Source organism: Cupressus sempervirens, chromosome 5 (assembly GCF_028749045.1).
Source record: "Cupressus sempervirens isolate cs-2001-9-10 chromosome 5, ASM2874904v1, whole genome shotgun sequence".
NCBI classification, from domain to species: domain Eukaryota; kingdom Viridiplantae; phylum Streptophyta; class Pinopsida; order Cupressales; family Cupressaceae; genus Cupressus; species Cupressus sempervirens.
The window spans coordinates 124,915,583-124,932,615 of record NC_143122.1 but is presented as its reverse complement, the minus strand read 5'-3'; the positions used below and the strand labels follow the sequence as shown (position 1 = coordinate 124,932,615).

Sequence of the window (17,033 nt, the reverse complement as noted above, 5' to 3'; positions counted from 1 at the left end):
GCAAGGGTAAGATTTTGAAAATCTTTCTTATGCACTTGTCTTGTTGCAAATGTCGAAGCCCATTTAGGTAAAACATCCACCACCTCATTATCTTGTCTTCAAATATGAGATTTTTTTTTTTTAAGGTGTGATAGTTCATTTTGAATTACATTAATGAACTTTGGTAGACACCATACTTGAAAGATACCCACTATAATTGCCTTTACCACATCAAGCGAGTCACCCTCTAAATGCAAATATTTTACTCCTAACCTTCTTCCCATCTCAATGACCTCTAAGGCTAATGATGCTTCAACTACATTATTCATCCTATCATTAATTTTCTTCACTTCAAGACTAAGAATATTTCCTTGACAATCTCTAGCAACACATCCACTTGATGGTCCCAGGTTACCTATTGAAGCCCCACCAAAATTAATCTTAATCTAGCCTTCCTTAGGTTTACACCATTTGATAACAACTCTTTTACTATATACTTAATACACCCAACTCTATTCATCAAAAGACAAAATTAATAATAATAATATAATTTTATGTATATTAAAATTAATTATTTATATATACTATAATATAATAAATGACAATTTTTTTTAAACATATAATTTATTAATATATGAAAACACAACAATTAATTAATTTAAATGATTATTTAATAATTATACATTGTGTTTATATATTTATTGATTATCTTTTAATATATTGTAGAGTTAATCCTATAACAATATCACAATAACATTTATTATTCTTCTTAGCTGTGTTTTCTGGATTGTGGAAAACTACTATCTACATTTATTATTCTGTCTCATATTATTTTAAAAAAATGAAAAAAATCTAGAAGAATATAAAATGCATCGATAGACGTTGCTCTCCCAGCCCCCTTTTTTAGGTAACGAAGACGTAGCGTAAACTCTTGAGAATACGGGATTTTTTTACTAAGCGATTGTCAACGTCGGTCTGAAAGCTCAGCATGATTCATTTCAAATTTCGAACTTAGAACTCAGAAAATTCCAATTTGCGCAAGATTTCTACCCACTTCACTGTTAAAAAGAAAAAATTCTTTCCGGAAAGTTGCAGATCTTATGGAGGAATTAACAGCGGCAGTTCAAAGTCACATGGATCAGGTTGCTGATCTTTTCGAGGGCTTAAGCGCCGAGCTTCGCAAACAATGGAATGCAGGCACTCAAGGGGGGAAATTCATGGATCCAGTTTTGGCTTTCATTCATGCTGTCGACTGGACCGTATGAATTCTACATAAACCTTTTCTAACTTATTCATCTAATTAAAATATATTGTTTAAATTAAAACCCTAGATGAATAATGATGTAAATCTCAGTATTATTTAACTAATTGGAGCTTGGTGGCTGAATACTATTTTATAGAAATTTCATTTTAGTGAATTCGGCTGATGCTGGAGTTTATAATACGGGCGTTACACTTAAACTCTGGCAATTTTGCACTGGTGTCATGGGCTGTCGCATTACGTGGGGATTTGAACCAGGGCTATGCACTTAGTAATGCTCTTTACTTCTGTTTGTTACTTTGTAGACCCTCTTGCCGGGGTAGCTTTGGCTTAGATTCCAGGATTTTGGTTATATTGGTGGAAACTTGGTGGAAATCCTCTGAGCTTAGGATTCCATCATCTCCTTTTTACTCTTTCAATTCCTCATGTTACATCAACTCCCTTCCACTCTTTCAACTGCTATCATATTCCTCTCTTAGATGTAGGGCACTTGTTTCTTTCAGATTTTGTTTTTTGAAAAAGGGTTAGAGTCAGACGCAACTGAACTTGGCCACTAAAGACCTTTTGTGGTGCTCTAAAATGAATTCCTTGAATCTGCCCTTTGGACTGTCATCTATCCTTCCTTAGGACGGTCCTCTTTTGCCTAAAACTGCAACACTGTTTTTTTTTATGCCCCTTCACTACGAAGTATGAGATCCAACTGCTGCCTTCCTTGCTTTTGTTTGGTCTTTGTGCCTACATAACTCCTTTTCTTATCACTGTCCATTTGAAGACTAATAACTTTTTCATGGTTGCTCATTTTCTAGTGAACTGTCCACATTTTCTAAATATGACTAGGGAACTTTTCTTTTATCCTGTAGTTGCATATTACTTACAACTCTTCATAGTGCATTGTCCTTTTAGCATGATCCTGTAATTATTATTAGTTTTAACCGTTGTCTGTGCATTAATTACTTGACTTTCTCCTTTGTATGCTCTTGGACTTGGCATTGGAAACTTTATGAGGATCTTCATTTCTGTGTCTATGCATATTTTCAGTTGTTCTTCTATTCTTTTATTACACGTCATCCATCTTCTATTTATGCCCCTCTGCCCTTCTGAGACTCATATTTCATGATGAGTTCATGAAATATTCCTTGATGGACTAGGCTGCCCTTTTGAACTGCATTCTTGTTGTCACAGTCAGCAAGCTCTCCATGAATTTGAGTTTCCAAATTATGATAAACCTGTCATGTGTGCACTAAAGTCTGCAAATTAGCATTATCCCTCTTTGGTGTCTTGCATTCTTCTAGCTCCACGGAGCACTTTCCTTCATTTTTCGTGTTGAAGATGTTGTTCATCTCTCATTTCTTACAATCTTACTATTGTTTTTTGATTTAGTATTATTCTTTGATTTTTTTTCCCACAATGTTCCTTTGATTTGCAGATTGAACAACCTAGGCAATGGCTTTTGAAGCAGCAGGGATTGATTCTAACCCTTATGTAGGCCCTCTTGAAGGTTTCATTCCTTTTTAGTGTATTTGCTTTACCAAAAGCTGCTCCATCTCTTATGATTTCAACTTTAAAGGTTATCTTCCCCAATTTCTCCTCTCTTCCAGATGCCTACTGTCATGTAAACTGTTGTTTGGGCTGTCATTGTTCTTCAATCCTCATTCAACTGTTATTGCGCTGTCACCTCTTTATACCTTGAAATTCATTGACACATGATTGAATTTGTTATGTCTGGTTATCATGCTTTGGCTTTCTAATCTGTCCTTTCTCAGCATCATGAATCCACCTCACTTTTCCATCTCTGTGAGCAAATCTCAGACTCATGGACAAACTACAAATGCAGAAACCCCAACACTAGTTGTGGCCAACATGGGTTTCTACATTCTTTTGAACATGTGGTAATGACCAAAATTCCAAAATATGTCTTCATCAGCAAATCTTGGAACAACTGTCATGGCTATTGCCATGGTTACCACAGTATTCCAATGAGTCATCATTTACTCCCTTGGACAGTCCTGTACTACAACATTTGCACTTGATAACTGACATACTTGAAAGCAAAGGTAGATTTGGGTCTACATGATTCTGAAAAACTAGCATTTTAATTTCCGAAAATGATGCCACTTTTCAACTGTTGCTATTTTCAGGAATGAAAGGTTTGGGTTTGATGGCTTTGTTTATGCAAACAATACACCTTAAATAAGGAACATATGCACCCTTGTGTTAATGATCTCTTTTGCAGCTTTGCTGCTTGGGAACACAAATTTCTTATTGGTACTTCTATCTCAATCATAGCTCTCATCATAATTTAATTTTGTGTCCGATTCTTCAGATATTTATGAACTTCATTTTCCATCTCTATGTTTGCAAGAAGATACCGAATCCTTGCCAAATCATCCTCCTAGTCTGTCTCCTTTTCACCATATGTAATGTTTAATAATGTCAAGGTATAGATATTCATTTTGTACCATCCCTTCACATTATCAAATGACAATACACAAGTTCCATGATTTCCTTTAGCTGTCATATCAAACCTCCTCTTCTGCCATACATCATAGACGACTAAAAATACTCGACAACAAATTACAAAGGCATTTCCCTAACTATGATGATATGGCCCACACATTTGATAAAATATTAAAACCTTGGAGGCTACAATGACTAACCTGATATGGTCTGATAGAAAGGAGTAATAAAATGCCACTAGTCTAACAGAATGGAGAAATCTTCTCCTTATTCATTGCAATGTGACATGTGTGGAGACAGAAGGTACAAGTGCACTTTCAATGCCCTCAGTTCTTGCAATATGGTGCTGTCTTCCTAAAATCATCTGCATGCTTAATCCTCTCAATTACTTCTGCAATGTACTCTACCCGCAAGGAAGCATATGTTTTTCCCATGCCAAAAAAGGTGGCTGACTCCTCCAAATACCCCTTCCACGTGCTACAAACCTCTGAAGCTTTCCTGCAATGCAGCACTTAAGTTTTCTGCTCTTTTTGTTTGGTTTTCTCGTTTGTATAGTCTCCTTCAATGCCAGAAGCCATGAAATGAAATCCGTACAAGCTCTCAAGTAACATGGATGCAATAGAAGGTGGCAAAAGAATGTTTCTATTCGTATCTTGGCAAATTCTTTCAGTGCCATAAAACAAAAGCCTTGAACTCTTTCATGCACTTGGCTGGAAGGCATTGAAGGTAGAACAAAATGTATCATTATTTTTCCTTGTTTTTCCCTTTCTCTTTTAACATTTTGGTGCCTATGCTTTTGATTTACCATTTCATCATTTGAGAAAATCTAAGGTCTATACTTGATCAAAAGGTTACTGGAAAAAAGTGACTAATCGAAACCTCTTAGAAAGCATTTCATGACATTTTGTACCAAAATAGAAAACAAGTGAACACTTTTATTTGTTAGTTGACTCAGTTCACAAGTTAATTGCAAAGGTCATCATTTAGTGAGTACGATACTAATTGTAGCAACAAAGACATGGAAAAAGCTGTCTTAAAGATTTCCTTTGTCAAAATGAATGTTTCATTGTCTTTTTCAGTCCAAAGAGTTGCTTGAATAAAGTTTCAGTGTATATATTCTATAACAATTTTAATGTTTTATGTAGTTCTTTTCTCAAATATTTTATTATGTGTTACAGGCCTTTAGTTTTCATTTCTTAAACTTGTTTCTATTGTCTAAACGTTTTATTTTTTAAATTGAACGTTTTGTTGTGTCCTTAGTGTTACTCAGACGGAGTATCAAGATCTTCGGGGCACCACACTTTTACCTATCCCTTTGTTTATAGAATTTGTGTTTTAAGTCTTCAGGTTTCATTTCTTAACATGTTTCCTGTATTAAAATTTGGAATCATCAACTTAATGTGATTTAATGGCCCTTGTTATGTTAATCTGCTTAATGCATTCAACAAAATGTTTGTGGTAAATTAATCTGCTTCAAACTTATAATTTTGTTCTCTGATGGTTGATAAACAGGAACCTTGGTTGATAATGCTCATAGTTTTTCATATTATACTATTGATTCTGGCTATAAGGACTAGGAAAAACAGCAACTTTCAGATGGCCTTGTTTCTTGGTGCTCGTAAGTTGGACTCCTCAACTAAATTCAAAATTTAACATCTATTAGCTGTCAGAAATTGTTATTTCCCGTTTTTGGCTCGTGACATGATATTTGGGAATTAACCTTTCCTTTTCCATTTGCATGAGGTTTGTTTTATCTTTAGCATTAGCTGATATTTGTTGGATTGTTTTCATCCCTTGTTCTTTATTTTATTGTGTTATTTTCTTTTTGCTATCATGTAGTGATCAATGAGAATTTTCATTTGGTGCTGGCTCTTGGATTTATCTAGCGTTCTTCTAAAAGGAATTGTTTCCAGTGAAGTTGATTCTAAGAAATTGTTAAAGTAGGAAGATCACTGCAAATGTGTATGAAATGACAATTCAATAGTGATAATTACTGAATATTGATTTGTAATTCTGGATCTGATAATTGGAGTAACTGGACTCCAAAGGGCAAAACATATATTGATTGGATCTGCATTATAAAGGATATGAATAAGCATATCCACGAGCGAACATGATTGCAGCAGTTATCCTTAGGAAATTTACCAATTTGTATTCTCTTCATAATTTTAAAGCACAACTCATCACTACGCAGGGAAAAAATTCAAGTTTGGCCCAAAATCCAAATCCTCAACCACAGAACCTGTCACCACTTGATTAAAACTTTATCCCTTCCCCATGACTTAGGCGACTAGAATGCCTCAAAATGACATCTAAAACCTCTGCACCAAACTCACTACTTGACAAAACTGAATTGCAACTGCAGGAGCAAAAGACAAAAGAGGCCCCAATTTGCAATGGGGTGGCGATATGAAAACCTCACAATATTACCTTTACCAGTTGCTGCCTTCTTAATATTGCTTTGGAAAATACACATCCTTCTTGGAGCATCATTACCTTTGTTGAGGGCTTATTTGCATTTTCTATGCTGGGATAATTAATTACTCATGGCTGCGATTTGAAAGTCTATGGTGGGGCAGTGACATCTCCTTGGTGATTTGCGTGGTTGACTTACCAAATTAGTGGTTTGCCTTGGCTATTTTGATATAAAATGATGCGTTGGGATAGTAGTTTAGCAACATAGCTTGAAGGAGACAAGTGATTGAATGCAGAAGCTGAATGTATTATGTACCCTCTTATGGCAGATTAAAACAAATTTGTGGCTCCTTTGGATGGTGTGTTTTCTCTAAATGGTTTCTTTGTTTTGTTGATGATCTTGTGGCTACCATAACTCTTTATTTCAGCATTTATTATTGCTGATAGCTGATTTGTTACACACTTTTGAAATCATATTTGATCACAACATAATGTTTTTCAACTGACTTTTAGTTGAATTCTCAACATTTTCCTCATTGCTGGAGCTGAAGATTCTTTGCTTTTGTGGGAAATACAAGTTAAGGATGGCATAAAACTCAACTTATTTCTGAGGTTTATCCATTTTCATTATCTTTCGGTCTTCTAATTGGATTCTCAACAATTTCTTCATTGCTGGACCTAAAAGTTCTTGAAGATAAAATTGAAAAATCCAGACACATTTTTTGAGGAGATAAATAATCAAAACCAGACATGATTTTTGTTTTTAATATCAATCAAAATCCAACACAAAATCCGAGATACAGATCAAGATACACTTTTTTTTTTTTGGGAAAAATGGCAAAACCTGTTTTTAAAATTTGATGCAAAAAAAAAATAGCACAAAACTCACAATAAATTTTTATGGACAATTATAAAATTCTCTCAAATGCTTTTGAAGGAAAAATTAAGAAAGCCCATAATATAATTTTTTAGGATAAATTATTAAAACTCACCCACTAATATTTTAATGACAAACTCACCCACTAATATTTTAATGACAATAATTAGAAAATCCATCATTATGATTGTTTTTTGGGGTAAAAATCAGATAACCCACAACCATGATTTTTTGTGGGAAAAAATCAGAAAACCCAAGAGACGAGGTTTTTTAGTTCAAAATCATGCGAAACCCTCACACTACAAAAACCAAGTCATAGCTGTGGTAAACAAAACAACCTATCTTAAAAACCTTCATGTGATGAAACAACAAATCTTGTGGGGTAAAATACCACGGAAAGTGGCCAAGCATCATCATGTGATAAAACAAGAAAATATTTTTCATGGAAAACAACACATGCAAGCAACATGCAACTCACAAAAAGCACGTGCAAGTACATGCAACCCAAGTTACCTTGGGTCTCCTGCGAGGTAGTTAGAGCTAGACCCACTTTGATACCATGTTATAAAACTTGATAGTTTGATATTTTGATATTACACAATGAAGATGAAGTCTTCTTAAATAGAAAAGTACAAGGCGATGTTTCTAAATGAAACAATCATTAACTGAGTATGAAAATAGAAACTAACTAATAAAACGAAGCACATGAAAGATGACCATTAAAAACATTATATTCTTAACTCAATGACCATTAATAATAATACACTTCGAAACTTAAGATTTCTGGTTTGATTCCTGTCTGGTAGCTACATGTAAGTCTCTAGGAAATTTATTAATCATTGATGAGGAATCTTCAAGCCTTTTAATAGAGATGAATATTTCTGATGGGCTCCCTGCAGAAATTATTTTCGAAACCTCAAAAGGAATTCGGGTACAGCCTTTGGATTATGGGGGATATCATTTTGGTGTAGAAGATATTTCCAGATTGGGCATTTAGCTGCCAAAAGTGCCAAGCAGAGACTGGATAAGTTGGCCACATGGTGGAATGATGTTTCTCACCACCATTACACTGGAAAAAAAGGTGAGAAAAAAAAGAGTTTTTTTCAAGCAGTTACCAGAGAGAAGCCTCCTCAGTTGGATGCAGTTGTGACTCCGGTTACACAAGACATGCCTTCTCAATAAGTTACACAGTCATTCATAGACAGTGTTAAGGCTACTATCACTAATTGTGAACAAAAGCAGATTATTGCTAGCCCTGATCGTAGGGAGAAAAAAGACTGGTTGAATATCAGGAGGTGGATGTTTCTTTGCATAATGATGGGTACGTAAATGATGGAGGGTCTTTGGAATGTAACCCGACTGAATGGCAGGAGGAGACATACAAGGTGGAGGAAGGTTGAGTGGCTGTGACACAGGCTGCGAAGGCTAAAAATTCTAAGAAAACACAAGCATCATTTGATATGATCCTGTGATCACACAGGAAGGGGGATGCTAAAAATAATTCTTGAGTTTTTGACTTAATCCAGATCTGTTGATTGGTCTCTTCAAATTTCTGTATTTATGGGAAGTTGGTTCCCTTTTTATGGTCATGGATTTTCAGTATTTCTGGGGAGTTGGCTCCCTTATTGCAGTCTTCCCTGGGCCCAGCCAGGTTGTTTTCCGGGTTTATTTATAATTATATTAATTACTGAGCAAAAGCAAAGACACTTTGAAACTTGCACCATCAACCAGAGGTCTATGTTAATTTGTGTTTTTTTTTTGATCGGTAATAGTTTGTATATTTTATTGATTTCAAATATAAGCATTACATAAGTATAGAGTAAGCAGGTATTAACCTACAAGAACACCACCACTATCTAACAATAAACAAGTCGGCTGGCATCATTTGACATTTTCCAAAAAATGAACCCAGAAATGGACAAAATACTGAGCACTCCCTATACAACATCTTGAAGACTATATCACATTTGACACCCCACTCATATACAGTAATATACATTTTTGAAACACAATTACAAACATGCACTGCATTTACAAAAAAAGCCATCAAAGATTTGGCTTCCAAAAAAGCTTTGGCTTCCAAGAAAGCTTTGAAGTCCTCCAACAAGGAGATAAAGCTGAAACTTCTGAAAAACCATATTTTTCAAGACGGGTATAAATATTCACAAAACAAAAAAGATCACCAAAACAGCCCACAGAAAGCATTACTGATCTTCTCATGCACAGGCTCGAGAAGCCCATTGATCCGGTACTCCTCTGGATCAAATTTTGGGATTTCCACACCTTTCTTCATGTTCACATCCTCAGCAGCATGCCTCACCAACCCCATTCCTCTGAGAAAATCTTTGAGAGCCTCCCATCCCATTTGGACTTCTGTTTTGTGCTGCTGCTGTTTGCAAACACACTTTTAGAATATAAACAGGTGTGTGGACTGTTCATTTCTGCCAATCTACAACCAGTCCCGGTGACACACCAAGAGACCGTTTCCTAAAAGGACCATTTCCATAATGGACTTCATTCCATCCAGCTACTCTTCCTGACACATTTTTCATAAGTTAATTTGGTTAACTTCGTCAGCTAATAAAAAATGTAATAAACAAGATATATGGCTGTGGTCACAGGAATTATTTTAATAAAACAAGGGCAAAATGATGAGGGGAAATATGGGATATGACCATAGTTACACTGCCCTGAGGGACGGGGGGACAAGTTTCCAGGATGGGGGGACAGAGGGGCCTTAATTTGGGGATGGTGGGGGGACAAGAGGTGGGGGGTTTGTATATACACATATGGTACTTAAAATGTTAGGTATGAAAATATGTATTGCAATATAAGATATAAAGATGTAAAAGAGTAAATACTTGAGCATTGCATTCAATTGGAACATCGAACATCGTACATCAAACATAAATAGTCGAATCTGCAAATAGTCAACATCGGAATGTCCCCCATCCTTGATGGAGGTGGCGGAATTGGGTGGTGTCGCTGGGGATGGGGGGACGGAGTCCCCAAGTCCCCAGTGTGTTGAAGTCTCTGGGACATGGGGCGAAAAGTGGGGGACGTGTCCCCATGTTACAAAGGATATGACTTAATTGGTCTAATATCAATTTTCTAAGGTTAGTAAGATAAGTTTTGTTAATAATATTGTGAATCTTGGTGTTTCACTGTTCCCTTGTCATTAGAAGTTATTTATGAAAGAACATCTTAGTGTTAATGACACAATCAATATATATTACATCATCACCAAACATAGACAATAAGACAAAAAACATTATTAGTCATATTAAGCATATCTCTGGATATACAGTAAATTTCTGATTGTGCCTGGTTACCTATGAAATGGCCAAAATTTTTAATCCAACATTGTGAGTTTTTTTTTCCATTTAGCCAGTTATGTTGTAATTCTCTATATTTTTCTCTAATGATAGTTTAAGCTGCCATGTATGTAATGGTTGTATATTTGATGAACCCGATGTATCTTCCAAACTGGAGAGCCAAAATGTCAAACCCCTTTGTAAAACAAATTACTTGTATCGACATGACCTTAAATATAGTCTTAAGGAGAGTCCATGGTTCTTTCAGTTTTTTAGTTAAGTGATACCTTGGTCTTCACATTAAATTAGAAGGTTACTTAATAAAAATAGTCTGTTTCATGGTTGGAGGGTACAATCATTTTTGGTGGTTTCTTGATTTTAAGCTACAAGAAAACAGTCTTTTCAAAAACTTCGATTCTGTAACCCAGTTTCGTGTAATTTAGGAAAATTTCTGCCATTGCCAATATTTGCATTAGCTACTCTCTATTGCGTATGTGGGAAACATTTTGATGCAGTATTGCAGGTAAAGAAACTGCTTAGTGTATTCTGGAGTTAGCAAGTCTATAATCTGTTTGATGCTGATATTTTATAAGTAGCTGTTTGAAATTCTTTACATCTGGAAATTTTATATGCCATTGTGTGCACTGTTTGCATAGAAACATTTTCTTAGTGTACTGCTTGGTGTACTCTGGAGTTAGCAGGTCAATAATCTGTTTGATGCTGATATTTTATAAGTAGCATTTTGAAATATGTTACATCTGTAAATTTTATATGCCATTGTGTGCACTGGTTGCATAGAAACATTTCCTAAACATGGAGGGTGATTTGATCAGAGGATTAGGCATTCTGTTATGATCAGAAGTTGATTATTACCTGAAAGTTACATCATGTTTTTGACAAGTTTACTGGTCTAACATGCAGTTGTGGGCGTGTACTTTGCTGAAATGATCAATTACCACCTAAGTCGCAATTGGAAATTTTTTTCTAGACAGAACTACTTTGATCTGCATGGAATTTTCCTGTCAACTATGTGGTCTTTTCCTCTGCTCATCATTTCAACAATAATCTTGGTATGCATTTAACTTTATCATAGATGTCTTAAGAAATGGTAAATCAGGTGATGATTTAGTTATAAATTATGTCATGGTACATCCACATACAATAATTTGACTTAATTGTTTTCATATATATATATATATATAGCCATGTGGAGTTGCCAGTATAATTGAACTATAAAATTCTCTTCTGCAGGCCAATACCCTGTTTACATTAACTCAGCTTATTGTAAAGTGGAAGAGAGCAGAGCTGAAGCATCGAGCCCGTATGTCTCACAAAAAGGACGAGTGAGCTCAATGAAGTATTGCAAAGTGGCTTTTACAGGGATTCTACACAGAATTCTTTTCAGATGTTTCTATTGTATTCTTCGCTCCGCCAGTTATTATCCTCCTTGCAATTTGAAATCAAGTGAAACAGCATGTGGATTTTCCCAGCGCATCTACAAGGCTCTTTCACCTCAATAGATTTTAAACTGATTTCTATTATTTTTTCCTCTTCTTTCAGAGGCATAGTTATACAAACTTCTTTTGGTCCATGAAGCTAGGAATTATATTGTAATCATGTAATTTTAAATTTCTGATCTCACTGTTTAGTTGTCTAATGTCCCTATCTAGCCAAGTAAGGGACATTGCACCCTGAAAAATAGAAAATGATATTTTTCAGATCTTTGTGAGATGTCTCAATATATAAATTTTAACCCCATATGCGATATAAATCCTTTGTTACACTACTGAACAAGATGAACTTGAAACGAGAAGGACAAGGCTTGCCGTGCAAAGTGTTCAAAATGTGTGGATCTATGTTCGATTTCATATGTTGGTATTTTCTTGAAATATAACAACTAGAAGTGACCTTTATCTATACTGGAATGAAGAGGTTTAATTATCTTTGAAGATATTCACATGCACTGAAGGTTTTTAAATGAATGACGAGAATACAAATAAGATTTTTCAACTTTTAGCTGGAGAGATTTTTAACAGAATAGATATTCTATAGATATCATCTGACTATTCAACAATTTTCTGGTAGTCACAGCAAGGCTTAAACCTTTTCCAAAAATTCAAAATTATTGCCATCATACCTCGTCAGTTAGCATCAAAGCACAATTCTGTGGCCCCCGATAAAATATTTTTGACAGCATTTGCTTTTAATTTGAAATTTATTACTAGTCCTATACCTCATGGACTCGGCAACAATCTTTATAACCTGCATATTATATCCCTTATTCTCTAAGAACCATTACTCCATTCTCATACTTCTCAGAAATGTTTAATGTATATTTATATTTATAATTGTAGATTCTGAGCTCTTCCTGCCCCTGCTGATCATTGCACATTCTGCGTGGATTTTTTTTCTTTAATCTGTTTGTGGTGGTTATGTCTATTTTCCGTTTGTTATGTGATTATTTGAACTTATTACTCTTTTTAAAGCCTAAATATATAGATATTTATATGTAAATTGTAACAGATTTCCACAATCCATGCTATTCATATTTATGCTTCTGGGTGCGATTGTGTGTAAGTTTGACAGCATCAATGTTTCGGATCATACTCGATCCATCATCAGGATGAGAGAGCTTAGAACAAAATGAGAATGAATGGAACACTTGGCACTCATTGGATCTAGGTTATGCTCACAGGCGTGAAGCACTGGGACTTCTTGGGAGGTCACCAATTCCAGTATTACTCTAGCTTGAGTGTACTTAACTTTGGAATTTCCTCCATGGTTAAACCCACTCTGCTTGCAACATCACTTGCAAAACCTTGACCAAGTGTTCAGCCTTGTGAACCTTCAATAGAAAGCCCCTTAAGCTCATCAATTGTAAGTAGAAGTTTTCCACAGCAAGTCAAATTGTGATATTGCTATCAGGATTCAACTTCGTACTTTTTGAGTCAAACTCATTGACCCGTGTTTCATGAGTTTTGGTTCACACAAACCTATCTCTTATGAGAATGAATGGAACACTTAGCACTCATTGGATCCAAGTGATGCTCACAAGGGTGAAGCACTGGGACTTCCCGGGAGGTCACCCATTCTAGTACTACTCCAGCTTGAGTGCACTTTACTTTGGAGTTTCCTCTATGGTTTATGTAAAGTCTTTTTGGCTGTACAGTCATACCCCAACTGGAAACTTAGGTTTTCACTTTTCTCTTATAATTTTTCTATTTCAGTGACTGAAAATTTACAAGATGCAAATTAAGTATGACATGTAAATTTAGCTTTGCAATGTTGATTGGCTTCGCTTATCGTCTCTCCATATGAAATAAGGAAACTGTCCTTCCTCAATTTATTTCGCTTGCTTCTCCCACTTTATACTTGAGTGGCCCGTGTTAAAAAATTTCCTTTGAAATCAATGAATGTAGATAAAAAAAAGCTTTTCATTTGTGCAGCCAACTGGTTTTTCCCAGCTTTCTTTAAAGCTTGCTTGGTGCTAGCGAGGCAAGAGAGTTAAGTTCCAATTCAACATAATTAGAACTATTGAGACATTTAGGATTTGATCCCTAAACAGCACATTTGTTTTAATCGTGAATCATAAGCATGATCTTCACATATTGATAAATCCATTACAACACGTTTGGACCGATATTCCATTAGGGCCCGTTTGGCTCGTGGATTAGAGCTGGAATTAGAATACGGAATTCTCAAGATTCTCATATCCGCTGTTTGGGTCCACCGAATGGGAATGAGAATTAGAAAAAAATGGGATCCGGTATCCTTATTTGCCCCCAAAAACAAGGATTCGGTCTTCCACCAAAATAGGTGGAATTGTCCACATTTCCATTTTAATTCCATTTTTACAAAATCGAGCATTACAATTATTGCAAAAAAAATGTTTTGTCGGGTCCGCGATGGACTAATATTTGGCGCTCGACCACATTTTTCGCCTCGCTCGTTCCCGCCTCTGCACATCTCGTCTCGCCTGGTTCACGCCTTGCTTGTTGTGCATCTTGCCTATTCACGCCTTGCTCGTCTCGGCCTCTGCTCCTCCCAGCCTCTACTCATTCTCTACATAGGTATGGACATTTCTTATCATCGATAGGAAAAATACTTTCAACCTAGGGTTTATCAAGTATGCTCGTGCTCGTTCTTGTTCTCTGCTCATTTTCGGAATCATCAACAGGCAAAATATGTTTCGGAATCGGATCTCTTGTTCTGAAAAAATAGTTGTGTTGTTCCTTCTCTTTTCTTTGTTAAAACTCCATTGCCCTCTTTGTTTGTTTTATGATTTGATCATGTTGTTTGGTGGGTTGAAACTGTTTCTTGTCTAAGGGTAGATTCTTCAATACAAATCATAAATTCATACATCAATAAAGAATTGGAAGAATACAAGAAAACAAAAGAAACTGGGTTGTGCCATACGATGATGCCCATGTCCTACAGCTGATGGCTGTCCATTGCCGTATATGGCTGTCCGTTGGCTGTCCAATTCATTCCTATGCTTGGCACCTGCGAAGGGAATACTGGAAGAAGTAAATGCTTGTGAGATACAATTTGAGAAATAGGGTGTTTTTAAATGTCCAAGAATGAAAAAAAATGAAAAATCAGAAATGAAAGAAAATCAGAAATCAGAAATTTGGAAAGGGGGAAATGTTAATGCCTAGATTGGTGAGTGGAGCATCTAATGCTGCACCATGTCCAAACTTTGATTTTCAAATAACCATTTTTGGGAGATGTCGTCCTAGGTGCCAAGCATAGGAATGAATTGGACTAGTGGAAGAAGTAAATGCTTATGAGTTACAATTTGAGAAATAGGGTGTTTTTAAATGCCCAAGAATGAAAAAGAATGAAACAAAATCAGAAATCAAAGAGAAGAGATTCAATCATTGGGGAAGTGACATAGTGATTTGCAAAGGAACAATATAATTTGCATAGGCATGAATGAGGAGAAGGGTATGGCTCCTTGCTGGAGAACATTAGAGAAAAAATTGTTTGTAAATGGGCATGAGGAGTGCATTTGGAATGTACTGTTGCACATTTCTTCACTAATTTTCTGTAGCTTGAATGTTTGTAGTTAGAAATTGATGTTGTGGAAGCTAGTTTGAAGTTTGGTATTTCCTGTGGCTTGTTCCAGGTTGGAGAATGTGACAACGTCATCTGTTCTTTCAAGGTGTTTGTTGTGACCTCTACTCGTGAACCCACATGGGTCACTTTCACTAGTAGAGGAAATCCCTCACACTCACATAATGATATCACATTGTCTTCACTGTTGTAGCAACACTGTTTCTCCTTGTTAATCCTCATCTTTATCTCATCTCGTTTCTTTGTAAGCTCATTCACTTTCTCCTGCAGATGACAGATATATTCTATGGCTTCTGACAGCTGATCAGCAATTGAAGATTGGCCCTGTATCATAGTCCATTCAAAATTTTGAATACTCATTATAGTCTTTATATTCCAGTGATCTCCTAATATACATTGGTATTTGTAGCCTTATGTTGTAGAACTAAATAAATCTGCATTTAGTCATTAACAATGATCAAAGATAACAAATCCAAAAAGTTGGTTGGTTTCTCCAATTCCTCTAAACATAATAGTTCTATTGTTAAATATTATGTTAAATTCTGATAGCAATATCACAATAACAATAATAATTTTATTTCTATTGTAAGACTACAATAAGTAATCTTTTTCTTTACTTTTCATTTTAGTACACAACAGATGGAAAAAGTGCATACCCTATTATCTTTTCCTGGCAACAAGGAAGTGAGCTGTGAGTATCTGGATTTCATGTCCATGTGTAGATATCATAAGAAGTAAACCCCTTTAATTTTTCTTTACCACATTGGCTGCACGAGTCATCTTAATCAAAATTTACTTTAGTCATTATCATTGACAGAATTCCATAAACAGATCTACAAATACAATTCTCAGGTAGGCGATGCAACCAACAAACTTCAGGCTTTTATTTCCTTTTGAGCATATAAAGCCTTAATCTCTTCTACGTCATCATAACTCCCAAGGAAGACTGATGAATGTTCATGAATCTTTGCTGGAATAATGTCTAGTGCCTGCCAAATGTTACAGCAAAATGAGAAGACATCTAATATCTTTATCCTTCAATCATATTGTCTAGGGCAACTGTTTATAATTTTGTCCTATTATCCTTTGAAAAGTGTAATTAGTTTTGGTTACATTACTAGTGTTCGGTCAATGGAAAACAATGCATACTCGTTTCTTTCCTCTGAAAGACTACCACCTTGCCTGCTCCATTAAGAAAGACATTGGAAATACTTCATACAATACACTGCCCAAACAGAACAGAAAAAAACATGGAGCCTTATGTTTGAGATAAATACTAAATGCGCATTCCCAGCTCAAGTACCTATCACTTTCTCTATTCCGCCACCTATATCTAAAATAACTAACATTTATTTTAGTTTATTAACCTTCTTCCTCTTGCTTCAGAAATTAGGTTAAGATTTGGGTTGCAAATATGATTTTGAGCTTCTCCTCTTAACTTCCTTGTTAATATTTTTTTCAAAAATACATTCTTGAGATTTCCCTTCCAAGCTTCCTAGTTCTATTAAAATGTGCAATTGATATTTTCTCCTGCCATTAATCTTTGCTTTACATGGGATTATTTGTATTTTAGTAATTCCATGGATCTAATAAAAAGTTTCTCTACATTGGTTTTAGGGCGTTGATGGATGTACTCAAAGACAAACGCATTCTA

The 17,033-nt window shown here is 35.5% G+C and overlaps 2 protein-coding genes across 2 annotated transcripts; one reads left to right on the top strand and one right to left on the bottom strand.

Annotated features, from left to right (window-relative positions):
- Positions 1 to 869: 869 nt before the first annotated feature.
- LOC149554826 (Tmem18) lies at positions 870 to 12,137 on the top strand. The gene is made up of 4 exons (XM_089828837.1): positions 870 to 1,238; positions 5,210 to 5,315; positions 11,225 to 11,373; positions 11,555 to 12,137. Exons 1-4 carry the CDS (start codon positions 1,080 to 1,082, stop codon positions 11,648 to 11,650), a joined length of 510 nt encoding a protein of 169 aa, XP_089684963.1. The 5' UTR covers positions 870 to 1,079; the 3' UTR covers positions 11,651 to 12,137.
- A 3,017-nt stretch (positions 12,138 to 15,154) lies between these two features.
- LOC149554825 (uncharacterized) lies at positions 15,155 to 16,095 on the bottom strand. Its single transcript, XM_089829066.1, has 2 exons — positions 16,036 to 16,095; positions 15,155 to 15,703 (listed from the first exon to the last, which is right to left on the bottom strand). Exons 1-2 carry the CDS (start codon positions 16,093 to 16,095, stop codon positions 15,155 to 15,157), a joined length of 609 nt encoding a protein of 202 aa, XP_089685192.1.
- Positions 16,096 to 17,033: the final 938 nt, after the last annotated feature.

What these genes read in the sequence shown, in the direction of transcription:
- LOC149554825 (XM_089829066.1), bottom strand. Translation starts at nt 16,095, where the DNA reads ATGGACATGAAATCCAGATACTCACAGCTCACTTCCTTGTTGCCAGGA. An exon ending in TGCCAGGAAAAGATAATAGG is followed by an intron (nt 15,704 to 16,035) that starts GTATGCACTTTT and finishes ACTATGATACAG; the next exon opens with GGCCAATCTTCAATTGCTGA.
- LOC149554826 (XM_089828837.1), top strand. Translation starts at nt 1,080, where the DNA reads ATGGAGGAATTAACAGCGGCAGTTCAAAGTCACATGGATCAGGTTGCT. An exon ending in TTCATGCTGTCGACTGGACC is followed by an intron (nt 1,239 to 5,209) that starts GTATGAATTCTA and finishes GTTGATAAACAG; the next exon opens with GAACCTTGGTTGATAATGCT. An exon ending in GGCCTTGTTTCTTGGTGCTC is followed by an intron (nt 5,316 to 11,224) that starts GTAAGTTGGACT and finishes TCTAACATGCAG; the next exon opens with TTGTGGGCGTGTACTTTGCT.